The sequence below is a fragment of the Eucyclogobius newberryi genome, unplaced genomic scaffold (assembly GCF_026437365.1).
Source record: "Eucyclogobius newberryi isolate DKJ021-1_F unplaced genomic scaffold, fEucNew1.0.hap1 SCAF_22, whole genome shotgun sequence".
Taxonomy (NCBI): Eukaryota; Metazoa; Chordata; class Actinopteri; order Gobiiformes; family Gobiidae; genus Eucyclogobius; species Eucyclogobius newberryi.
In genome coordinates this window covers 26899727-26920443 of record NW_027315857.1, presented here as the reverse complement: position 1 = coordinate 26920443, position 20717 = coordinate 26899727, and the positions used below count along the sequence as shown (strand labels likewise).

Genomic DNA, 20717 nt, shown 5'->3' with positions numbered 1-20717 from the left:
ATTCAAGTTTAAGTCGCATAATAATTTCAAATTGTGCCTGGTCAGATTCCCTCAGTTCTTTACGGAGGGAATTCCTGTATGACTAAGGGCGGGGTCATCATATTATTTACATGTCGTCCCATGAACCATTTTTTGGAGCGAGCGTCATGTTTTTATGGCCACTTTTGGTGTCAGGCTCTACTTGATTTTTGCATTTTTTCCAGCCCCCGGATCCAATATTAATTCATATTAATAAGGCCGTCACCGGGACGATACACGTCCTTCGACTCGGGCCCAATACAACTTCTAAGCGTGTTTTCTTCATGGCTCCGGCGCTTCCAGGGTTTGAATACTTCGTTCTCAGTATTCATTTGTGTCCTTTTTATCAGATAAATAAAATAATTTATGGAAAATTTTGATTTAATTCTCGCTCAAATGAACGTCACATTTGTCAGAAACATAACGAGCCTCAAACACACGATTGAGAAAAGACATAACTTTTATTGTTCATTTTTTGGATAAAACTGCATCACTTCTTCCACAAGCCAGCTTTTTTAAATTTTTCCATATATATATATATATATATCTCCACAGTTGATGAAAGCGGCGGCGCTCCACGACCTCATGTATAAAAACGCCGTGTCGAAACATCGCAATTTGTGTTATTCATTTAAAACGTACAGAACGTGAACATTTACATCATAAATACGTGAGACTTTTACCGCCAGAAACGACCAGAGCGCCGGAGGTCAAAGGTGGTTTGAATTGGCCATGCCCCTCAGCAGCGCCACCTCGATAAAACGGCGCGTTTTCATTTCCGTAGCAGCGAAAACGCAATCGAAATCGCGTCGAAATTCGCTCGTTTTTCCCGAGAACGAAGCTCCAAAGTCCTTTTCTTTTAGACGAGTTTCAAACGGTTCCATCGGGAGTGAGAGCATGTGACCATCCTCCAGCTCGCCGAGGCCACGCCCAGCACCCACCAACACGCCACTTTTAAATACATTTGTGCAAATTTTACGCTTTTGTCGAAGCAAAAATCCCCAGAACTCTTTCCAAACCTGAAAAACCTGTTATTTTCAATCTAGAGTGACATTAGACCCAATTTTTAGTCTCTAAAAGGTCGTGCGAGAGTCTGCAACCGTTTCCTCCAGTTCTCCGCATTCTTTTTTGTATCCGCGTGCGCGGTTGAAGCTAGCGCGGTTGAAGCTAGCGCCTCCAGAGTTGACTTTTATACGGGCCAAATGTCCAAACCGCTTCCTTAGCCGAGAACGAACCTGAAAAACCTGTGATTTTCCTCTTTGGACAGACGAGTTTAACTTGTGCAACGCTCCAACGCCCTTCTAGCGGCAGGTGCAGGAGTCGGTGTGCTAGCGGCAGGTGCAGGAGTCGGCGACCATGTCCTCCAGCTCCCTGTACTCCACCTTCTTCTTGTGCACCACCAGGACGCTGAGCGGCAGGTACTTGTACGGGACGCAGGACGGCAGGGGCACGTCCCCCAGGCCCAGCTCCTGGATGGTGTTCTGGATGACGGCGTGGTTGGGCGAGTTGTAGCCGTACGGCAGGACCCGGGGGCAGTCACCGCGGCAGAACCTCGGGTTGTACATGGGCGGGGCAATGAAGTACGAGCCCCACCCCAGTTGGTCGAAGCTGAGGCGGAACGAGTGCAGCTTGCAGCGGTTTTTGGGCATCCCCGTTTTGCGTTTGTGGTTCGGGAGGTCCGAGAGGAGGGACGAGGGGGACGACGCGGTGGAGCTTCTGGCGAGAGCGTCCAACGTCAGGGCGCCGTTCTCATCTTGGGATCGCCGCTGACGCACCGCCGCCGGGAGGCCGAGTCGGAGCTGGTTAGCAAAGTCGCTGTGGCGTCGCCCGAGCAGCTCGCCCATCCAGTCGTTGACCCGGCGCTCCTCCTGCAGGTACAGCAGCAGGGACGGCACCTCCACCTGCGCCACACAAAGGTCATCTGAGGGTCACGTTCTGAGGAAAACTGCAGCAAAGCGTGACATTTCTGCACTTTCGTCTGATAAACTGAAGTAAAGGCCGTGGCCGAGCCGTACCTGAGGCCGCCGGCGCCGGGCAAGAGTGAAGCGGTTCCACCAGGGCCCGGGGGCAGCGTCCTCGAAGCACCAGTAGTGGGCGGTGAGCGTCAGGCGAGGCGTGGCGTCCCGGAGCACGTGGTCAGTGATGTCTGTCTCTGTCCAGCGTTGGTGAGGCTCCAGGACCACCAGGCTCTGGCGGCCCAGTGCGGAGAGCTGTGCCCTGCAGCGAGGGGCTCGTGGGGTCGAGTCCTGGCTGAACGAGGATGAGGTCGAGGAGGAGGAGGCGGAGGAGGCGCGCAGGTGGATGAAGGAGGCTCTGAGCAGCTGCTCAGAGGGAAGCGTGTCCAGGTTGTAGTGGACGGTGAAGGACACGTGATGATCTGAGGGACAGAATCAGGATCAGGTCAAACTTTCATCAACTAAAAGATTCATCTGAAAAGCCTCTTCCCGTGAGGAGCCCCGCCTCTTCCCGTGAGGAGCCCCGCCTCTTCCCGTGAGGAGCCCCGCCTCTTCCCGTGAGGAGCCCCGCCTCTTCCTAGTCATTAATTCAAGGTTATCATTTCTGCTTTAGGTGAGGGACACGACACAGGGAGGGGGGAGACGTGTGTGGGGGAGACAGGTGTTGGACAGGTGTTTGGGGGAGACAGGGGCGTGTGGGGGAGACAGGGGGGGCGTGTGGGGGAGACAGGGGGGGCGTGTGGGGGAGACAGGGGAGACACTTGTCTCTAGCTCTCAGCACACACATGCGCAGTGGGGACACAGGTGCCCCGGGGTCTCACCTCTCGTGGCGGGCAGGTACCTCACAGAGGCCGCCGCGGGCCTCAGGAGCCTCACGGTGTTGGAGCCGAACTTCCGGTGGTGCTTGGGCCTCCCGTCGGGCCCCGCGGCGCTGCGGTACAGACTCAACATGAACTGCAGGTTCTGGTCGCGCTTCTGCGCGTCCGTGAGCGGCACGTGGTGCGGGCCCCGCGTGGACACGGCGCACGTGAAGAGGAAGAGGAAGAGGAAGAGGAAGCCGTACAGCCGCATGTTCAGAGGAGGGTCAGCGCACGTCCTCCGCCGCGTGCTGCGCCATCACGACTGTCACGCACGTGCGTCCATGGCCCGTGCGCGCGACTGTGGCCCCCAATTAACCCCGCGAGAGAGGGACACGCCCACCGAGCACGTGATCCGCGCACAGGTGAGTGCTAAATGTAAAGTCCCTCCCTGTCTGCTGCCATGGCAACGGAACGTTCTCCTCCAGAAGAGTTTAATGCCGCACTGTGGATTATTTAAGCCAAAGTGCAACATGTGCTGTTCCTGGTCCTGGTCCTGGTCCTGGTCCTGGTCCTGGTCCTGGTCCTGGTCCTGGTCCTGGTCCTGGTCCTGGTCCTGGTCCTGGTGCTGGTCCTGGTCCTGGTCCTGGTCCTGGTCCTGGTCCTGGTGCTGGTCCTGGTCCTGGTCCTGGTCCTGGTCCTGGTCCTGGTGCTGGTGAAGTGGCGCCACCTGCTGCTGGAGTGTCACATTGGAGCTTTCAGTGTTTTCAAGTGTTTAAAGTTGAAGTACAATAATACATATATATATTTATATATATTTATATATAAATATACATATAGTGTTGTAAAGATCCCGCGTGTGGCTGTTAAATATGTTAAATAAAGAGTGATGTTTGAATGTGGAGTTTATGGTTTAGAGTTAAAAATATGACAAAAAGACGTGATAAAAATAAAGAGACAAAACGAGACTAAATCGAGGATAATTCTGACTGAAAAACTGTGACTAAAATCTGACTTTTAAAACATGGTCATGTTGTCATGTTGTACAGTGCGTCTCTCATGTGCTCGTGGTTTCCATGGAGATGTCATTGCTTTACCCGGAATGTTCCGCAGTATTGAGTTCAGAGAAGAGACGTGCAGTACTCACTGAAATACTGCAGTAATGCGCCCTCAAGTGGCCAATACTGAGAACTACTGTTGTTTCTCTCTCTCTCTCTTGGTCACATTCCGTTGTTTATCTCTCGTCCTGATCTCGCTCTGAGACAAACAGTGGGAAACTCAACCAAACCAGGACTTATAATGTGTTTCACCTCATGTAAAGCTGAACCCTCTAAATGCTGGTCCCAAGAGTCTCTAAAAGCACAGTAGGAGGTAGAGCTCTTGTGTTATGGAATCAGCTCCTGTCCATGTTAAAGAGGCGACACAGTCTCTTCATTTAAGTCCAGGCTTAAAACGTTCCTCTTTGAAGTGACTTATGGTCAGACTCAGGCCAGTTAGGAACAGAAATATAAAGCTACAGTTTCAGCTCCGCTGGCTTAGGTCAGAAGGACGGACAGAAGGATGGTCTACGAACAGAAAGAAGGACTAAGGACAGAAGGAGGGACTAAGGACAGAAGGAGGGACTAAGGACAGAAGGAGGGTCTAAGGACAGAAGGAAGGACTAAGGACAGAAGGATGGTCTACGGACAGAAGGAAGGACTAAGGACAGAAGGAGGGACTAAGGACAGAAGGATGGTCTACGGACAGAAGGAAGGACTAAGGACAGAAGGAGGGACTAAGGACAGAAGGAGGGACTAAGGACAGAAGGAGGGACTAAGGACAGAAGGAGGGTCTAAGGACAGAAGGAAGGACTAAGGACAGAAGGAAGGACTAAGGACAGAAGGAGGGACTAAGGACAGAAGGAGGGTCTAAGGACAGAAGGAAGGACTAAGGACAGAAGGAAGGACTAAGGACAGAAGGAAGGACTAAGGACAGAAGGAGGGACTAAGGACAGAAGGAAGAACTAAGGACAGAAGGAAGAACTAAGGACAGAAGGAGGGACTAAGGACAGAAGGAGGGTCTGAGGACAGAAGGAGGGTCTAAGGACAGAAGGAGGGTCTAAGGACAGAAGGAGGGCCTAAGGACAGAAGGACGGACTAAGGACAGAAGGAGGGCCTTAGGACAGAAGGAGGGTCTAAGGACAGAAGGAGGGCCTAAGGACAGAAGGAGGGCCTAAGGACAGAAGGAGGGCCTAAGGACAGAAGGAGGGTCTAAGGACAGAAGGAGGGTCTAAGGACAGAAGGAGGGTCAAAGGACAGAATGAGGGACTAAGGACAGAAGGAGGGTCTAAGGAAAGAAGGAAGGACTAAGGACAGAAGGAGGGACTAAGGACAGAAGGAGGGTCTAGGGACAGAAGGAGGGTCTAGGGACAGAAGGAGGGTCTAGGGACAGAAGGAGGGTTTAGGGACAGAAGGAGGGTTTAGGGACAGAAGGAGGGTCTACGGACAGAAGGAGGGTCTAGGGACAGAAGGAAGGACTAAGGACAGAAGGAGGGACTAAGGACAGAAGGAGTGACTAAGGACAGAAGGAGGGACTAAGGACAGAAGGAGGGACTAAGGACAGAAGGAGGGACTAAGGACAGAAGGAGGGTCTACGGACAGAAGGAAGGACTAAGGACAGAAGGAGGGTCTAAGGACAGAAGGAGGGACTACGGACAGAAGGAAGGACTGAGGACAGAAGGAAGGACTAAGGACAGAAGGAGGGCCTGAGGACAGAAGGAAGGACTAAGGACAGAAGGAAGGACTAAGGACAGAAGGAAGGACTAAGGACAGAAGGAAGGACTAAGGACAGAAGGAGGGACTAAGGACAGAAGGAAGAACTAAGGACAGAAGGAAGAACTAAGGACAGAAGGAGGGACTGAGGACAGAAGGAGGGTCTGAGGACAGAAGGAGGGTCTAAGGACAGAAGGAGGGCCTAAGGACAGAAGGACGGACTAAGGACAGAAGGAGGGCCTTAGGACAGAAGGAGGGTCTAAGGACAGAAGGAGGGCCTAAGGACAGAAGGAGGGCCTAAGGACAGAAGGAGGGCCTAAGGACAGAAGGAGGGTCTAAGGACAGAAGGAGGGTCTAAGGACAGAAGGAGGGTCAAAGGACAGAATGAGGGACTAAGGACAGAAGGAGGGTCTAAGGAAAGAAGGAAGGACTAAGGACAGAAGGAGGGACTAAGGACAGAAGGAGGGTCTAGGGACAGAAGGAGGGTCTAGGGACAGAAGGAGGGTCTAGGGACAGAAGGAGGGTTTAGGGACAGAAGGAGGGTTTAGGGACAGAAGGAGGGTCTACGGACAGAAGGAGGGTCTAGGGACAGAAGGAAGGACTAAGGACAGAAGGAGGGACTAAGGACAGAAGGAGTGACTAAGGACAGAAGGAGGGACTAAGGACAGAAGGAGGGACTAAGGACAGAAGGAGGGACTATGGACAGAAGGAAGGACTATGGACAGAAGGAAGGACTAAGGACAGAAGGAGGGACTACGGACAGAAGGATGGTCTACGGACAGAAGGAGGGACTAAGGACAGAAGGAGGGACTAAGGACAGAAGGAGGGACTAAGGACAGAAGGAGGGTCTACGGACAGAAGGAAGGACTAAGGACAGAAGGAGGGTCTAAGGACAGAAGGAGGGACTACGGACAGAAGGATGGACTACGGACAGAAGGAGGGACTAAGGACAGAAGGATGGTCTACGGACAGAAGGATGGTCTACGGACAGAAGGAAGGACTAAGGACAGAAGGAGGGTCTAAGGACAGAAGGAGGGCCTGAGGACAGAAGGAGGGCCTGAGGACAGAAGGAAGGACTAAGGACAGAAGGAGGGACTACGGACAGAAGGATGGTCTACGGACAGAAGGAAGGACTAAGGACAGAAGGAGGGTCTAAGGACAGAAGGAGGGCCTGAGGACAGAAGGAAGGACTAAGGACAGAAGGAGGGACTACGGACAGAAGGATGGTCTACGGACAGAAGGAGGGACTAAGGACAGAAGGAGGGACTAAGGACAGAAGGAGGGACTCAGGACAGAAGGATGGTCTACGGACAGAAGGATGGTCTACGGACAGAAGGAGGGACTAAGGACAGAAGGAGGGTCTAAGGACAGAAGGAGGGTCTAAGGACAGAAGGAGGGTCTACGGACAGAAGGAAGGACTGAGGACAGAAGGAAGGACTGAGGACAGAAGGAGGGCCTGAGGACAGAAGGAAGGACTAAGGACAGAAGAAGGGACTAAGGACAGAAGGAGGGACTAAGGACAGGAGGGACTAAGGACAGAAGGAGGGACTAAGGACAGAAGAAAGGACTAAGGACAGAAGGAGGGACTATGGACAGAAGGAAGGACTAAGGACAGAAGGAGGGTCTAAGGACAGAAGGAAGGACTAAGGACAGAAGAAGGGACTAAGGACAGAAGGAGGGACTAAGGACAGAAGGAGGGACTAAGGACAGAAGGAGGGACTAAGGACAGAAGGAGGGACTAAGGACAGAAGGAAGGACTAAGGACAGAAGGAGGGACTATGGACAGAAGGAAGGACTAAGGACAGAAGGAGGGTCTAAGGACAGAAGGAAGGACTAAGGACAGGAGGGTCTAAGGACAGAAGGAAGGACTAAGGACAGAAGGAAGGACTAAGGACAGAAGGAAGGACTAAGGACAGAAGGAAGGACTAAGGACAGAAGGAGGGACTAAGGACAGAAGGAAGGACTAAGGACAGAAGGAGGGACTAAGAACAGAAGGAAGGACTAAGGACAGAAGGAAGGACTAAGTACAGAAGGAAGGACTAAGGACAGAAGGAGGGACTAAGGACAGAAGGAAGGACTAAGGACAGAAGGAAGGACTAAGGACAGAAGGAAGGACTAAGGACAGAAGGAGGGACTAAGGACAGAAGGAAGGACTAAGGACAGAAGGAAGGACTAATGACAGAAGGAGGGACTACTAAGGACAGAAGGAAGGACTAAGGACAGAAGGAAGGACTAATGACAGAAGGAGGGACTACTAAGGACAGAAGGAAGGACTAAGGACAGAAGGAAGGACTAAGGACAGAAGGAAGGACTAAGGACAGAAGGAGGGACTAAGGACAGAAGGAGGGACTAAGGACAGAAGGAGGGACTAAGAACAGAAGGATGGATGGTCAACGGACAGAAGGATGGTCTACGGACAGAAGGAGGGACTAAGGACAGAAGGATGGTCTACGGACAGAAGGATGGTCAACGGACAGAAGGAAGGACTAAGGACAGAAGGAAGGACTAAGGACAGAAGGAGGGACTGAGGACAGAAGGAAGGACTAAGGACAGAAGGAAGGACTAAGGACAGAAGGAGGGACTAAGAACAGAAGGATGGATGGTCAACGGACAGAAGGATGGTCTACGGACAGAAGGAGGGACTAAGGACAGAAGGATGGTCTACGGACAGAAGGATGGTCAACGGACAGAAGGAAGGACTAAGGACAGAAGGAAGGACTAAGGACAGAAGGAGGGACTGAGGACAGAAGGAAGGACTAAGGACAGAAGGAAGGACTAAGGACAGAAGGAGGGCCTGAGGACAGAAGGAAGGACTAAGGACAGAAGGAGGGACTAAGGACAGAAGGAAGGACTAAGGACAGAAGGAAGGACTAAGGACAGAAGGAAGGACTAAGGACAGAAGGAAGGACTAAGGACAGAAGGAGGGACTAAGGACAGAAGGAGGGACTAAGGACAGAAGGAGGGACTAAGAACAGAAGGATGGATGGTCAACGGACAGAAGGATGGTCTACGGACAGAAGGATGGTCTACGGACAGAAGGATGGTCAACGGACAGAAGGAAGGACTAAGGACAGAAGGAAGGACTAAGGACAGAAGGAGGGACTGAGGACAGAAGGAAGGACTAAGGACAGAAGGAAGGACTAAGCACAGAAGGAGGGCCTGAGGACAGAAGGAAGGACTAAGGACAGAAGGAGGGACTGAGGACAGAAGGAGGGACTAAGGACAGAAGGAAGGACTAAGGACAGAAGGAGGGACTACTAAGGACAGAAGGAATGACTAAGGACAGAAGAAAGGACTAAGGACAGAAGGAAGGACTAAGGACAGAAGGAGGAACTAAGGACAGAAGGAGGGACTAAGAACAGAAGGATGGTCTATGGACAGAAGGATGGTCTACGGACAGAAGGAGGGACTAAGGACAGAAGGAGGGACTAAGGACAGAAGGATGGTCTACGGACAGAAGGATGGTCTACGGACAGAAGGAAGGACTAAGGACAGAAGGAGGGTCTAAGGACAGAAGGAGGAACTGAGGACAGAAGGAAGGACTGAGGACAGAAGGAGGGCCTGAGGACAGAAGGAAGGACTAAGGACAGAAGGAGGGACTACGGACAGAAGGATGGTCTACGGACAGAAGGAAGGACTAAGGACAGAAGGAGGGACTAAGGACAGAAGGAGGGACTAAGGACAGAAGGAAGGACTAAGGACAGAAGGAAGGACTAAGGACAGAAGGAGGAACTAAGGACAGAAGGAGGGTCTGAGGACAGAAGGAGGGTCTAAGGACAGAAGGAGGGCCTAAGGACAGAAGGACGGACTAAGGACAGAAGGAGGGCCTTAGGACAGAAGGAGGGTCTAAGGACAGAAGGAGGGCCTAAGGACAGAAGGAGGGCCTAAGGACAGAAGGAGGGCCTAAGGACAGAAGGAGGGTCTAAGGACAGAAGGAGGGTCTAAGGACAGAAGGAGGGTCAAAGGACAGAATGAGGGACTAAGGACAGAAGGAGGGTCAAAGGACAGAATGAGGGACTAAGGACAGAAGGAGGGTCTAAGGAAAGAAGGAAGGACTAAGGACAGAAGGAGGGACTAAGGACAGAAGGAGGGTCTAGGGACAGAAGGAGGGTCTAGGGACAGAAGGAGGGTTTAGGGACAGAAGGAGGGTTTAGGGACAGAAGGAGGGTCTACGGACAGAAGGAGGGTCTAGGGACAGAAGGAAGGACTAAGGACAGAAGGAGGGACTAAGGACAGAAGGAGTGACTAAGGACAGAAGGAGGGACTAAGGACAGAAGGAGGGACTAAGGACAGAAGGAGGGACTAAGGACAGAAGGAGGGTCTACGGACAGAAGGAAGGACTAAGGACAGAAGGAGGGTCTAAGGACAGAAGGAGGGACTACGGACAGAAGGAAGGACTGAGGACAGAAGGAAGGACTGAGGACAGAAGGAGGGCCTGAGGACAGAAGGAAGGACTAAGGACAGAAGGAAGGACTAAGGACAGAAGGAAGGACTAAGGACAGAAGGAAGGACTAAGGACAGAAGGAAGGACTAAGGACAGAAGGAGGGCCTGAGGACAGAAGGAAGGACTAAGGACAGAAGGAGGGACTAAGGACAGAAGGAAGGACTAAGGACAGAAGGAAGGACTAAGGACAGAAGGAAGGACTAAGGACAGAAGGAGGGACTACTAAGGACAGAAGGAAGGACTAAGGACAGAAGGAAGGACTAAGGACAGAAGGAAGGACTAAGGACAGAAGGAGGGACTAAGGACAGAAGGAGGGACTAAGGACAGAAGGAGGGACTAAGAACAGAAGGATGGATGGTCAACGGACAGAAGGATGGTCTACGGACAGAAGGATGGTCTACGGACAGAAGGATGGTCAACGGACAGAAGGAAGGACTAAGGACAGAAGGAAGGACTAAGGACAGAAGGAGGGACTGAGGACAGAAGGAAGGACTAAGGACAGAAGGAAGGACTAAGCACAGAAGGAGGGCCTGAGGACAGAAGGAAGGACTAAGGACAGAAGGAGGGACTGAGGACAGAAGGAGGGACTAAGGACAGAAGGAAGGACTAAGGACAGAAGGAGGGACTACTAAGGACAGAAGGAATGACTAAGGACAGAAGAAAGGACTAAGGACAGAAGGAAGGACTAAGGACAGAAGGAGGAACTAAGGACAGAAGGAGGGACTAAGAACAGAAGGATGGTCTATGGACAGAAGGATGGTCTACGGACAGAAGGAGGGACTAAGGACAGAAGGAGGGACTAAGGACAGAAGGATGGTCTACGGACAGAAGGATGGTCTACGGACAGAAGGAAGGACTAAGGACAGAAGGAGGGTCTAAGGACAGAAGGAGGAACTGAGGACAGAAGGAAGGACTGAGGACAGAAGGAGGGCCTGAGGACAGAAGGAAGGACTAAGGACAGAAGGAGGGACTACGGACAGAAGGATGGTCTACGGACAGAAGGAAGGACTAAGGACAGAAGGAGGGACTAAGGACAGAAGGAGGGACTAAGGACAGAAGGAAGGACTAAGGACAGAAGGAAGGACTAAGGACAGAAGGAGGAACTAAGGACAGAAGGAGGGTCTGAGGACAGAAGGAGGGTCTAAGGACAGAAGGAGGGCCTAAGGACAGAAGGACGGACTAAGGACAGAAGGAGGGCCTTAGGACAGAAGGAGGGTCTAAGGACAGAAGGAGGGCCTAAGGACAGAAGGAGGGCCTAAGGACAGAAGGAGGGCCTAAGGACAGAAGGAGGGTCTAAGGACAGAAGGAGGGTCTAAGGACAGAAGGAGGGTCAAAGGACAGAATGAGGGACTAAGGACAGAAGGAGGGTCAAAGGACAGAATGAGGGACTAAGGACAGAAGGAGGGTCTAAGGAAAGAAGGAAGGACTAAGGACAGAAGGAGGGACTAAGGACAGAAGGAGGGTCTAGGGACAGAAGGAGGGTCTAGGGACAGAAGGAGGGTTTAGGGACAGAAGGAGGGTTTAGGGACAGAAGGAGGGTCTACGGACAGAAGGAGGGTCTAGGGACAGAAGGAAGGACTAAGGACAGAAGGAGGGACTAAGGACAGAAGGAGTGACTAAGGACAGAAGGAGGGACTAAGGACAGAAGGAGGGACTAAGGACAGAAGGAGGGACTAAGGACAGAAGGAGGGTCTACGGACAGAAGGAAGGACTAAGGACAGAAGGAGGGTCTAAGGACAGAAGGAGGGACTACGGACAGAAGGAAGGACTGAGGACAGAAGGAAGGACTGAGGACAGAAGGAGGGCCTGAGGACAGAAGGAAGGACTAAGGACAGAAGGAAGGACTAAGGACAGAAGGAAGGACTAAGGACAGAAGGAAGGACTAAGGACAGAAGGAGGGACTAAGGACAGAAGGAAGAACTAAGGACAGAAGGAAGAACTAAGGACAGAAGGAGGGACTAAGGACAGAAGGAGGGTCTGAGGACAGAAGGAGGGTCTAAGGACAGAAGGAGGGCCTAAGGACAGAAGGACGGACTAAGGACAGAAGGAGGGCCTTAGGACAGAAGGAGGGTCTAAGGACAGAAGGAGGGCCTAAGGACAGAAGGAGGGCCTAAGGACAGAAGGAGGGCCTAAGGACAGAAGGAGGGTCTAAGGACAGAAGGAGGGTCTAAGGACAGAAGGAGGGTCAAAGGACAGAATGAGGGACTAAGGACAGAAGGAGGGTCTAAGGAAAGAAGGAAGGACTAAGGACAGAAGGAGGGACTAAGGACAGAAGGAGGGTCTAGGGACAGAAGGAGGGTCTTGGGACAGAAGGAGGGTCTAGGGACAGAAGGAGGGTTTAGGGACAGAAGGAGGGTTTAGGGACAGAAGGAGGGTCTACGGACAGAAGGAGGGTCTAGGGACAGAAGGAAGGACTAAGGACAGAAGGAGGGACTAAGGACAGAAGGAGTGACTAAGGACAGAAGGAGGGACTAAGGACAGAAGGAGGGACTAAGGACAGAAGGAGGGACTATGGACAGAAGGAAGGACTATGGACAGAAGGAAGGACTAAGGACAGAAGGAGGGACTACGGACAGAAGGATGGTCTACGGACAGAAGGAGGGACTAAGGACAGAAGGAGGGACTAAGGACAGAAGGAGGGACTAAGGACAGAAGGAGGGTCTACGGACAGAAGGAAGGACTAAGGACAGAAGGAGGGTCTAAGGACAGAAGGAGGGACTACGGACAGAAGGATGGACTACGGACAGAAGGAGGGACTAAGGACAGAAGGATGGTCTACGGACAGAAGGATGGTCTACGGACAGAAGGAAGGACTAAGGACAGAAGGAGGGTCTAAGGACAGAAGGAGGGCCTGAGGACAGAAGGAGGGCCTGAGGACAGAAGGAAGGACTAAGGACAGAAGGAGGGACTACGGACAGAAGGATGGTCTACGGACAGAAGGAAGGACTAAGGACAGAAGGAGGGTCTAAGGACAGAAGGAGGGCCTGAGGACAGAAGGAAGGACTAAGGACAGAAGGAGGGACTACGGACAGAAGGATGGTCTCCGGACAGAAGGAGGGACTAAGGACAGAAGGAGGGACTAAGGACAGAAGGAGGGACTCAGGACAGAAGGATGGTCTACGGACAGAAGGATGGTCTACGGACAGAAGGATGGTCTACGGACAGAAGGAGGGACTAAGGACAGAAGGAGGGTCTAAGGACAGAAGGAGGGTCTAAGGACAGAAGGAGGGTCTACGGACAGAAGGAAGGACTGAGGACAGAAGGAAGGACTGAGGACAGAAGGAGGGCCTGAGGACAGAAGGAAGGACTAAGGACAGAAGAAGGGACTAAGGACAGAAGGAGGGACTAAGGACAGGAGGGACTAAGGACAGAAGGAGGGACTAAGGACAGAAGAAAGGACTAAGGACAGAAGGAGGGACTATGGACAGAAGGAAGGACTAAGGACAGAAGGAGGGTCTAAGGACAGAAGGAAGGACTAAGGACAGAAGAAGGGACTAAGGACAGAAGGAGGGACTAAGGACAGAAGGAGGGACTAAGGACAGAAGGAGGGACTAAGGACAGAAGGAGGGACTAAGGACAGAAGGAAGGACTAAGGACAGAAGGAGGGACTATGGACAGAAGGAAGGACTAAGGACAGAAGGAGGGTCTAAGGACAGAAGGAAGGACTAAGGACAGGAGGGTCTAAGGACAGAAGGAAGGACTAAGGACAGAAGGAAGGACTAAGGACAGAAGGAAGGACTAAGGACAGAAGGAAGGACTAAGGACAGAAGGAGGGACTAAGGACAGAAGGAAGGACTAAGGACAGAAGGAGGGACTAAGAACAGAAGGAAGGACTAAGGACAGAAGGAAGGACTAAGTACAGAAGGAAGGACTAAGGACAGAAGGAGGGACTAAGGACAGAAGGAAGGACTAAGGACAGAAGGAAGGACTAAGGACAGAAGGAAGGACTAAGGACAGAAGGAAGGACTAAGGACAGAAGGAGGGACTAAGGACAGAAGGAAGGACTAAGGACAGAAGGAAGGACTAATGACAGAAGGAGGGACTACTAAGGACAGAAGGAAGGACTAAGGACAGAAGGAAGGACTAAGGACAGAAGGAAGGACTAAGGACAGAAGGAGGGACTAAGGACAGAAGGAGGGACTAAGGACAGAAGGAGGGACTAAGAACAGAAGGATGGATGGTCAACGGACAGAAGGATGGTCTACGGACAGAAGGAGGGACTAAGGACAGAAGGATGGTCTACGGACAGAAGGATGGTCAACGGACAGAAGGAAGGACTAAGGACAGAAGGAAGGACTGAGGACAGAAGGAGGGACTGAGGACAGAAGGAAGGACTAAGGACAGAAGGAAGGACTAAGGACAGAAGGAGGGCCTGAGGACAGAAGGAAGGACTAAGGACAGAAGGAGGGACTGAGGACAGAAGGAGGGACTAAGGACAGAAGGAAGGACTAAGGACAGAAGGAAGGACTAAGGACAGAAGGAGGGACTACTAAGGACAGAAGGAAGGACTAAGGACAGAAGGAAGGACTAAGGACAGAAGGAAGGACTAAGGACAGAAGGAGGGACTAAGGACAGAAGGAGGGACTAAGGACAGAAGGAGGGACTAAGAACAGAAGGATGGATGGTCAACGGACAGAAGGATGGTCTACGGACAGAAGGAGGGACTAAGGACAGAAGGATGGTCTACGGACAGAAGGATGGTCAACGGACAGAAGGAAGGACTAAGGACAGAAGGAAGGACTAAGGACAGAAGGAGGGACTGAGGACAGAAGGAAGGACTAAGGACAGAAGGAAGGACTAAGGACAGAAGGAGGGCCTGAGGACAGAAGGAAGGACTAAGGACAGAAGGAGGGACTGAGGACAGAAGGAGGGACTAAGGACAGAAGGAAGGACTAAGGACAGAAGGAGGGACTACTAAGGACAGAAGGAATGACTAAGGACAGAAGAAAGGACTAAGGACAGAAGGAAGGACTAAGGACAGAAGGAGGAACTAAGGACAGAAGGAGGGACTAAGAACAGAAGGATGGTCTATGGACAGAAGGATGGTCTACGGACAGAAGGAGGGACTAAGGACAGAAGGAGGGACTAAGGACAGAAGGATGGTCTACGGACAGAAGGATGGTCTACGGACAGAAGGAAGGACTAAGGACAGAAGGAGGGTCTAAGGACAGAAGGAGGAACTGAGGACAGAAGGAAGGACTGAGGACAGAAGGAGGGCCTGAGGACAGAAGGAAGGACTAGGGACAGAAGGAGGGACTACGGACAGAAGGATGGTCTACGGACAGAAGGAAGGACTAAGGACAGAAGGAGGGACTAAGGACAGAAGGAGGGACTAAGGACAGAAGGAAGGACTAAGGACAGAAGGAAGGACTAAGGACAGAAGGAGGAACTAAGGACAGAAGGAGGGTCTGAGGACAGAAGGAGGGTCTAAGGACAGAAGGAGGGCCTAAGGACAGAAGGACGGACTAAGGACAGAAGGAGGGCCTTAGGACAGAAGGAGGGTCTAAGGACAGAAGGAGGGCCTAAGGACAGAAGGAGGGCCTAAGGACAGAAGGAGGGCCTAAGGACAGAAGGAGGGTCTAAGGACAGAAGGAGGGTCTAAGGACAGAAGGAGGGTCAAAGGACAGAATGAGGGACTAAGGACAGAAGGAGGGTCTAAGGAAAGAAGGAAGGACTAAGGACAGAAGGAGGGACTAAGGACAGAAGGAGGGTCTAAGGACAGAAGGAAGGACTAAGGACAGAAGGAAGGACTAAGGACAGAAGGAAGGACTAAGGACAGAAGGAGGGACTAAGGACAGAAGGAAGAACTAAGGACAGAAGGAAGAACTAAGGACAGAAGGTGGGACTAAGGACAGAAGGAGGGTCTGAGGACAGAAGGAGGGTCTAAGGACAGAAGGAGGGCCTAAGGACAGAAGGACGGACTAAGGACAGAAGGAGGGCCTTAGGACAGAAGGAGGGTCTAAGGACAGAAGGAGGGCCTAAGGACAGAAGGAGGGCCTAAGGACAGAAGGAGGGCCTAAGGACAGAAGGAGGGTCTAAGGACAGAAGGAGGGTCTAAGGACAGAAGGAGGGTCAAAGGACAGAATGAGGGACTAAGGACAGAAGGAGGGTCTAAGGAAAGAAGGAAGGACTAAGGACAGAAGGAGGGACTAAGGACAGAAGGAGGGTCTAGGGACAGAAGGAGGGTCTAGGGACAGAAGGAGGGTCTAGGGACAGAAGGAGGGTTTAGGGACAGAAGGAGGGTTTAGGGACAGAAGGAGGGTCTACGGACAGAAGGAGGGTCTAGGGACAGAAGGAAGGACTAAGGACAGAAGGAGGGACTAAGGACAGAAGGAGTGACTAAGGACAGAAGGAGGGACTAAGGACAGAAGGAGGGACTAAGGACAGAAGGAGGGACTATGGACAGAAGGAAGGACTATGGACAGAAGGATGGTCTACGGACAGAAGGAGGGACTAAGGACAGAAGGAGGGACTAAGGACAGAAGGAGGGACTAAGGACAGAAGGAGGGTCTACGGACAGAAGGAAGGACTAAGGACAGAAGGAGGGTCTAAGGACAGAAGGAGGGACTACGGACAGAAGGAAGGACTGAGGACAGAAGGAAGGACTGAGGACAGAAGGAGGGCCTGAGGACAGAAGGAAGGACTGAGGACAGAAGGAAGGACTAAGGACAGAAGGAAGGACTAAGGACAGAAGGAAGGACTAAGGACAGAAGGAGGGACTAAGGACAGAAGGAAGAACTAAGGACAGAAGGAAGAACTAAGGACAGAAGGAGGGACTAAGGACAGAAGGAGGGTCTGAGGACAGAAGGAGGGTCTAAGGACAGAAGGAGGGCCTAAGGACAGAAGGACGGACTAAGGACAGAAGGAGGGCCTTAGGACAGAAGGAGGGTCTAAGGACAGAAGGAGGGCCTAAGGACAGAAGGAGGGCCTAAGGACAGAAGGAGAGCCTAAGGACAGAAGGAGGGTCTAAGGACAGAAGGAGGGTCTAAGGACAGAAGGAGGGTCAAAGGACAGAATGAGGGACTAAGGACAGAAGGAGGGTCTAAGGAAAGAAGGAAGGACTAAGGACAGAAGGAGGGACTAAGGACAGAAGGAGGGTCTAGGGACAGAAGGAGGGTCTAGGGACAGAAGGAGGGTCTAGGGACAGAAGGAGGGTTTAGGGACAGAAGGAGGGTTTAGGGACAGAAGGAGGGTCTACGGACAGAAGGAGGGTCTAGGGACAGAAGGAAGGACTAAGGACAGAAGGAGGGACTAAGGACAGAAGGAGTGACTAAGGACAGAAGGAGGGACTAAGGACAGAAGGAGGGACTAAGGACAGAAGGAGGGACTATGGACAGAAGGAAGGACTATGGACAGAAGGAAGGACTAAGGACAGAAGGAGGGACTACGGACAGAAGGATGGTCTACGGACAGAAGGAGGGACTAAGGACAGAAGGAGGGACTAAGGACAGAAGGAGGGACTAAGGACAGAAGGAGGGTCTACGGACAGAAGGAAGGACTAAGGACAGAAGGAGGGTCTAAGGACAGAAGGAGGGACTACGGACAGAAGGATGGACTACGGACAGAAGGAGGGACTAAGGACAGAAGGATGGTCTACGGACAGAAGGATGGTCTACGGACAGAAGGAAGGACTAAGGACAGAAGGAGGGTCTAAGGACAGAAGGAGGGCCTGAGGACAGAAGGAGGGCCTGAGGACAGAAGGAAGGACTAAGGACAGAAGGAGGGACTACGGACAGAAGGATGGTCTACGGACAGAAGGAAGGACTAAGGACAGAAGGAGGGTCTAAGGACAGAAGGAGGGCCTGAGGACAGAACGAAGGACTAAGGACAGAAGGAGGGACTACGGACAGAAGGATGGTCTACGGACAGAAGGAGGGACTAAGGACAGAAGGAGGGACTAAGGACAGAAGGAGGGACTCAGGACAGAAGGATGGTCTACGGACAGAAGGATGGTCTACGGACAGAAGGAGGGACTAAGGACAGAAGGAGGGTCTAAGGACAGAAGGAGGGTCTAAGGACAGAAGGAGGGTCTACGGACAGAAGGAAGGACTGAGGACAGAAGGAAGGACTGAGGACAGAAGGAGGGCCTGAGGACAGAAGGAAGGACTAAGGACAGAAGAAGGGACTAAGGACAGAAGGAGGGACTAAGGACAGGAGGGACTAAGGACAGAAGGAGGGACTAAGGACAGAAGAAAGGACTAAGGACAGAAGGAGGGACTATGGACAGAAGGAAGGACTAAGGACAGAAGGAGGGTCTAAGGACAGAAGGAAGGACTAAGGACAGAAGAAGGGACTAAGGACAGAAGGAGGGACTAAGGACAGAAGGAGGGACTAAGGACAGAAGGAGGGACTAAGGACAGAAGGAGGGACTAAGGACAGAAGGAAGGACTAAGGACAGAAGGAGGGACTATGGACAGAAGGAAGGACTAAGGACAGAAGGAGGGTCTAAGGACAGAAGGAAGGACTAAGGACAGGAGGGTCTAAGGACAGAAGGAAGGACTAAGGACAGAAGGAAGGACTAAGGACAGAAGGAAGGACTAAGGACAGAAGGAAGGACTAAGGACAGAAGGAGGGACTAAGGACAGAAGGAAGGACTAAGGACAGAAGGAGGGACTAAGAACAGAAGGAAGGACTAAGGACAGAAGGAAGGACTAAGGACAGAAGGAAGGACTAAGGACAGAAGGAGGGACTAAGGACAGAAGGAAGGACTAAGGACAGAAGGAAGGACTAAGGACAGAAGGAAGGACTAAGGACAGAAGGAGGGACTAAGGACAGAAGGAAGGACTAAGGACAGAAGGAAGGACTAATGACAGAAGGAGGGACTACTAAGGACAGAAGGAAGGACTAAGGACAGAAGGAAGGACTAAGGACAGAAGGAAGGACTAAGGACAGAAGGAGGGACTAAGGACAGAAGGAGGGACTAAGGACAGAAGGAGGGACTAAGAACAGAAGGATGGATGGTCAACGGACAGAAGGATGGTCTACGGACAGAAGGAGGGACTAAGGACAGAAGGATGGTCTACGGACAGAAGGATGGTCAACGGACAGAAGGAAGGACTAAGGACAGAAGGAAGGACTAAGGACAGAAGGAGGGACTGAGGACAGAAGGAAGGACTAAGGACAGAAGGAAGGACTAAGGACAGAAGGAGGGCCTGAGGACAGAAGGAAGGACTAAGGACAGAAGGAGGGACTAAGGACAGAAGGAAGGACTAAGGACAGAAGGAAGGACTAAGGACAGAAGGAAGGACTAAGGACAGAAGGAGGGACTACTAAGGACAGAAGGAAGGACTAAGGACAGAAGGAAGGACTAAGGACAGAAGGAAGGACTAAGGACAGAAGGAGGGACTAAGGACAGAAGGAGGGACTAAGGACAGAAGGAGGGACTAAGAACAGAAGGATGGATGGTCAACGGACAGAAGGATGGTCTACGGACAGAAGGAGGGACTAAGGACAGAAGGATGGTCTACGGACAGAAGGATGGTCAACGGACAGAAGGAAGGACTAAGGACAGAAGGAAGGACTAAGGACAGAAGGAGGGACTGAGGACAGAAGGAAGGACTAAGGACAGAAGGAAGGACTAAGGACAGAAGGAGGGCCTGAGGACAGAAGGAAGGACTAAGGACAGAAGGAGGGACTGAGGACAGAAGGAGGGACTAAGGACAGAAGGAAGGACTAAGGACAGAAGGAGGGACTACTAAGGACAGAAGGAATGACTAAGGACAGAAGAAAGGACTAAGGACAGAAGGAAGGACTAAGGACAGAAGGAGGAACTAAGGACAGAAGGAGGGACTAAGAACAGAAGGATGGTCTATGGACAGAAGGATGGTCTACGGACAGAAGGAGGGACTAAGGACAGAAGGAGGGACTAAGGACAGAAGGATGGTCTACGGACAGAAGGATGGTCTACGGACAGAAGGAAGGACTAAGGACAGAAGGAGGGTCTAAGGACAGAAGGAGGAACTGAGGACAGAAGGAAGGACTGAGGACAGAAGGAGGGCCTGAGGACAGAAGGAAGGACTAAGGACAGAAGGAGGGACTACGGACAGAAGGATGGTCTACGGACAGAAGGAAGGACTAAGGACAGAAGGAGGGACTAAGGACAGAAGGAGGGACTAAGGACAGAAGGAGGGACTCAGGACAGAAGGATGGTCTACGGACAGAAGGATGGTCTACGGACAGAAGGATGGTCTACGGACAGAAGGAGGGACTAAGGACAGAAGGAGGGTCTAAGGACAGAAGGAGGGTCTAAGGACAGAAGGAGGGTCTACGGACAGAAGGAAGGACTAAGGACAGAAGGAAGGACTGAGGACAGAAGGAGGGCCTGAGGACAGAAGGAAGGACTAAGGACAGAAGGAGGGACTAAGGACAGAAGGATGGTCTACGGACAGAAGGATGGTCTACGGACAGAAGGAAGGACTAAGGACAGAAGGAGGGACTAAGGACAGAAGGAGGGACTAAGGACAGAAGGAGGGACTAAGGACAGAAGGAGGGACTAAGGACAGAAGGAGGGACTAAGGACAGAAGGAGGGACTATGGACAGAAGGAGGGTCTAAGGACAGAAGGAGGGTCTAAGGACAGAAGGAAGGACTAAGGACAGAAGGAGGGTCTAAGGACAGAAGGAAGGACTAAGGACAGGAGGGTCTAAGGACAGAAGGAAGGACTAAGGACAGAAGGAAGGACTAAGGACAGAAGGAGGGACTAAGGACAGAAGGAGGGACTAAGGACAGAAGGAGGGACTAAGGACAGAAGGAAG

General features: G+C 51.9%; 1 protein-coding gene across 1 annotated transcript; it reads right to left on the bottom strand.

Moving 5' to 3' along the window:
* Positions 1-1346: 1346 nt before the first annotated feature.
* bmp15 (bone morphogenetic protein 15) lies at positions 1347-3044 on the bottom strand. Its single transcript, XM_072458962.1, has 3 exons — positions 2795-3044; positions 2034-2395; positions 1347-1919 (listed from the first exon to the last, which is right to left on the bottom strand). The coding sequence occupies exons 1-3, from the start codon at positions 3042-3044 to the stop codon at positions 1347-1349; spliced, it is 1185 nt and encodes a 394-aa protein (XP_072315063.1).
* Between the last annotated feature and the right edge of the window lie 17673 nt (positions 3045-20717).

Bases quoted from the DNA above. Each gene is read 5' to 3' on its own strand.
- bmp15 (XM_072458962.1), bottom strand. From the start codon at position 3,044: ATGCGGCTGTACGGCTTCCTCTTCCTCTTCCTCTTCCTCTTCACGTGC. The intron at 2,396-2,794 runs GTGAGACCCCGG...TCTGTCCCTCAG, and splicing joins GTACCTGCCCGCCACGAGAG to ATCATCACGTGTCCTTCACC. The intron at 1,920-2,033 runs GTACGGCTCGGC...TGTGTGGCGCAG, and splicing joins CCCGGCGCCGGCGGCCTCAG to GTGGAGGTGCCGTCCCTGCT.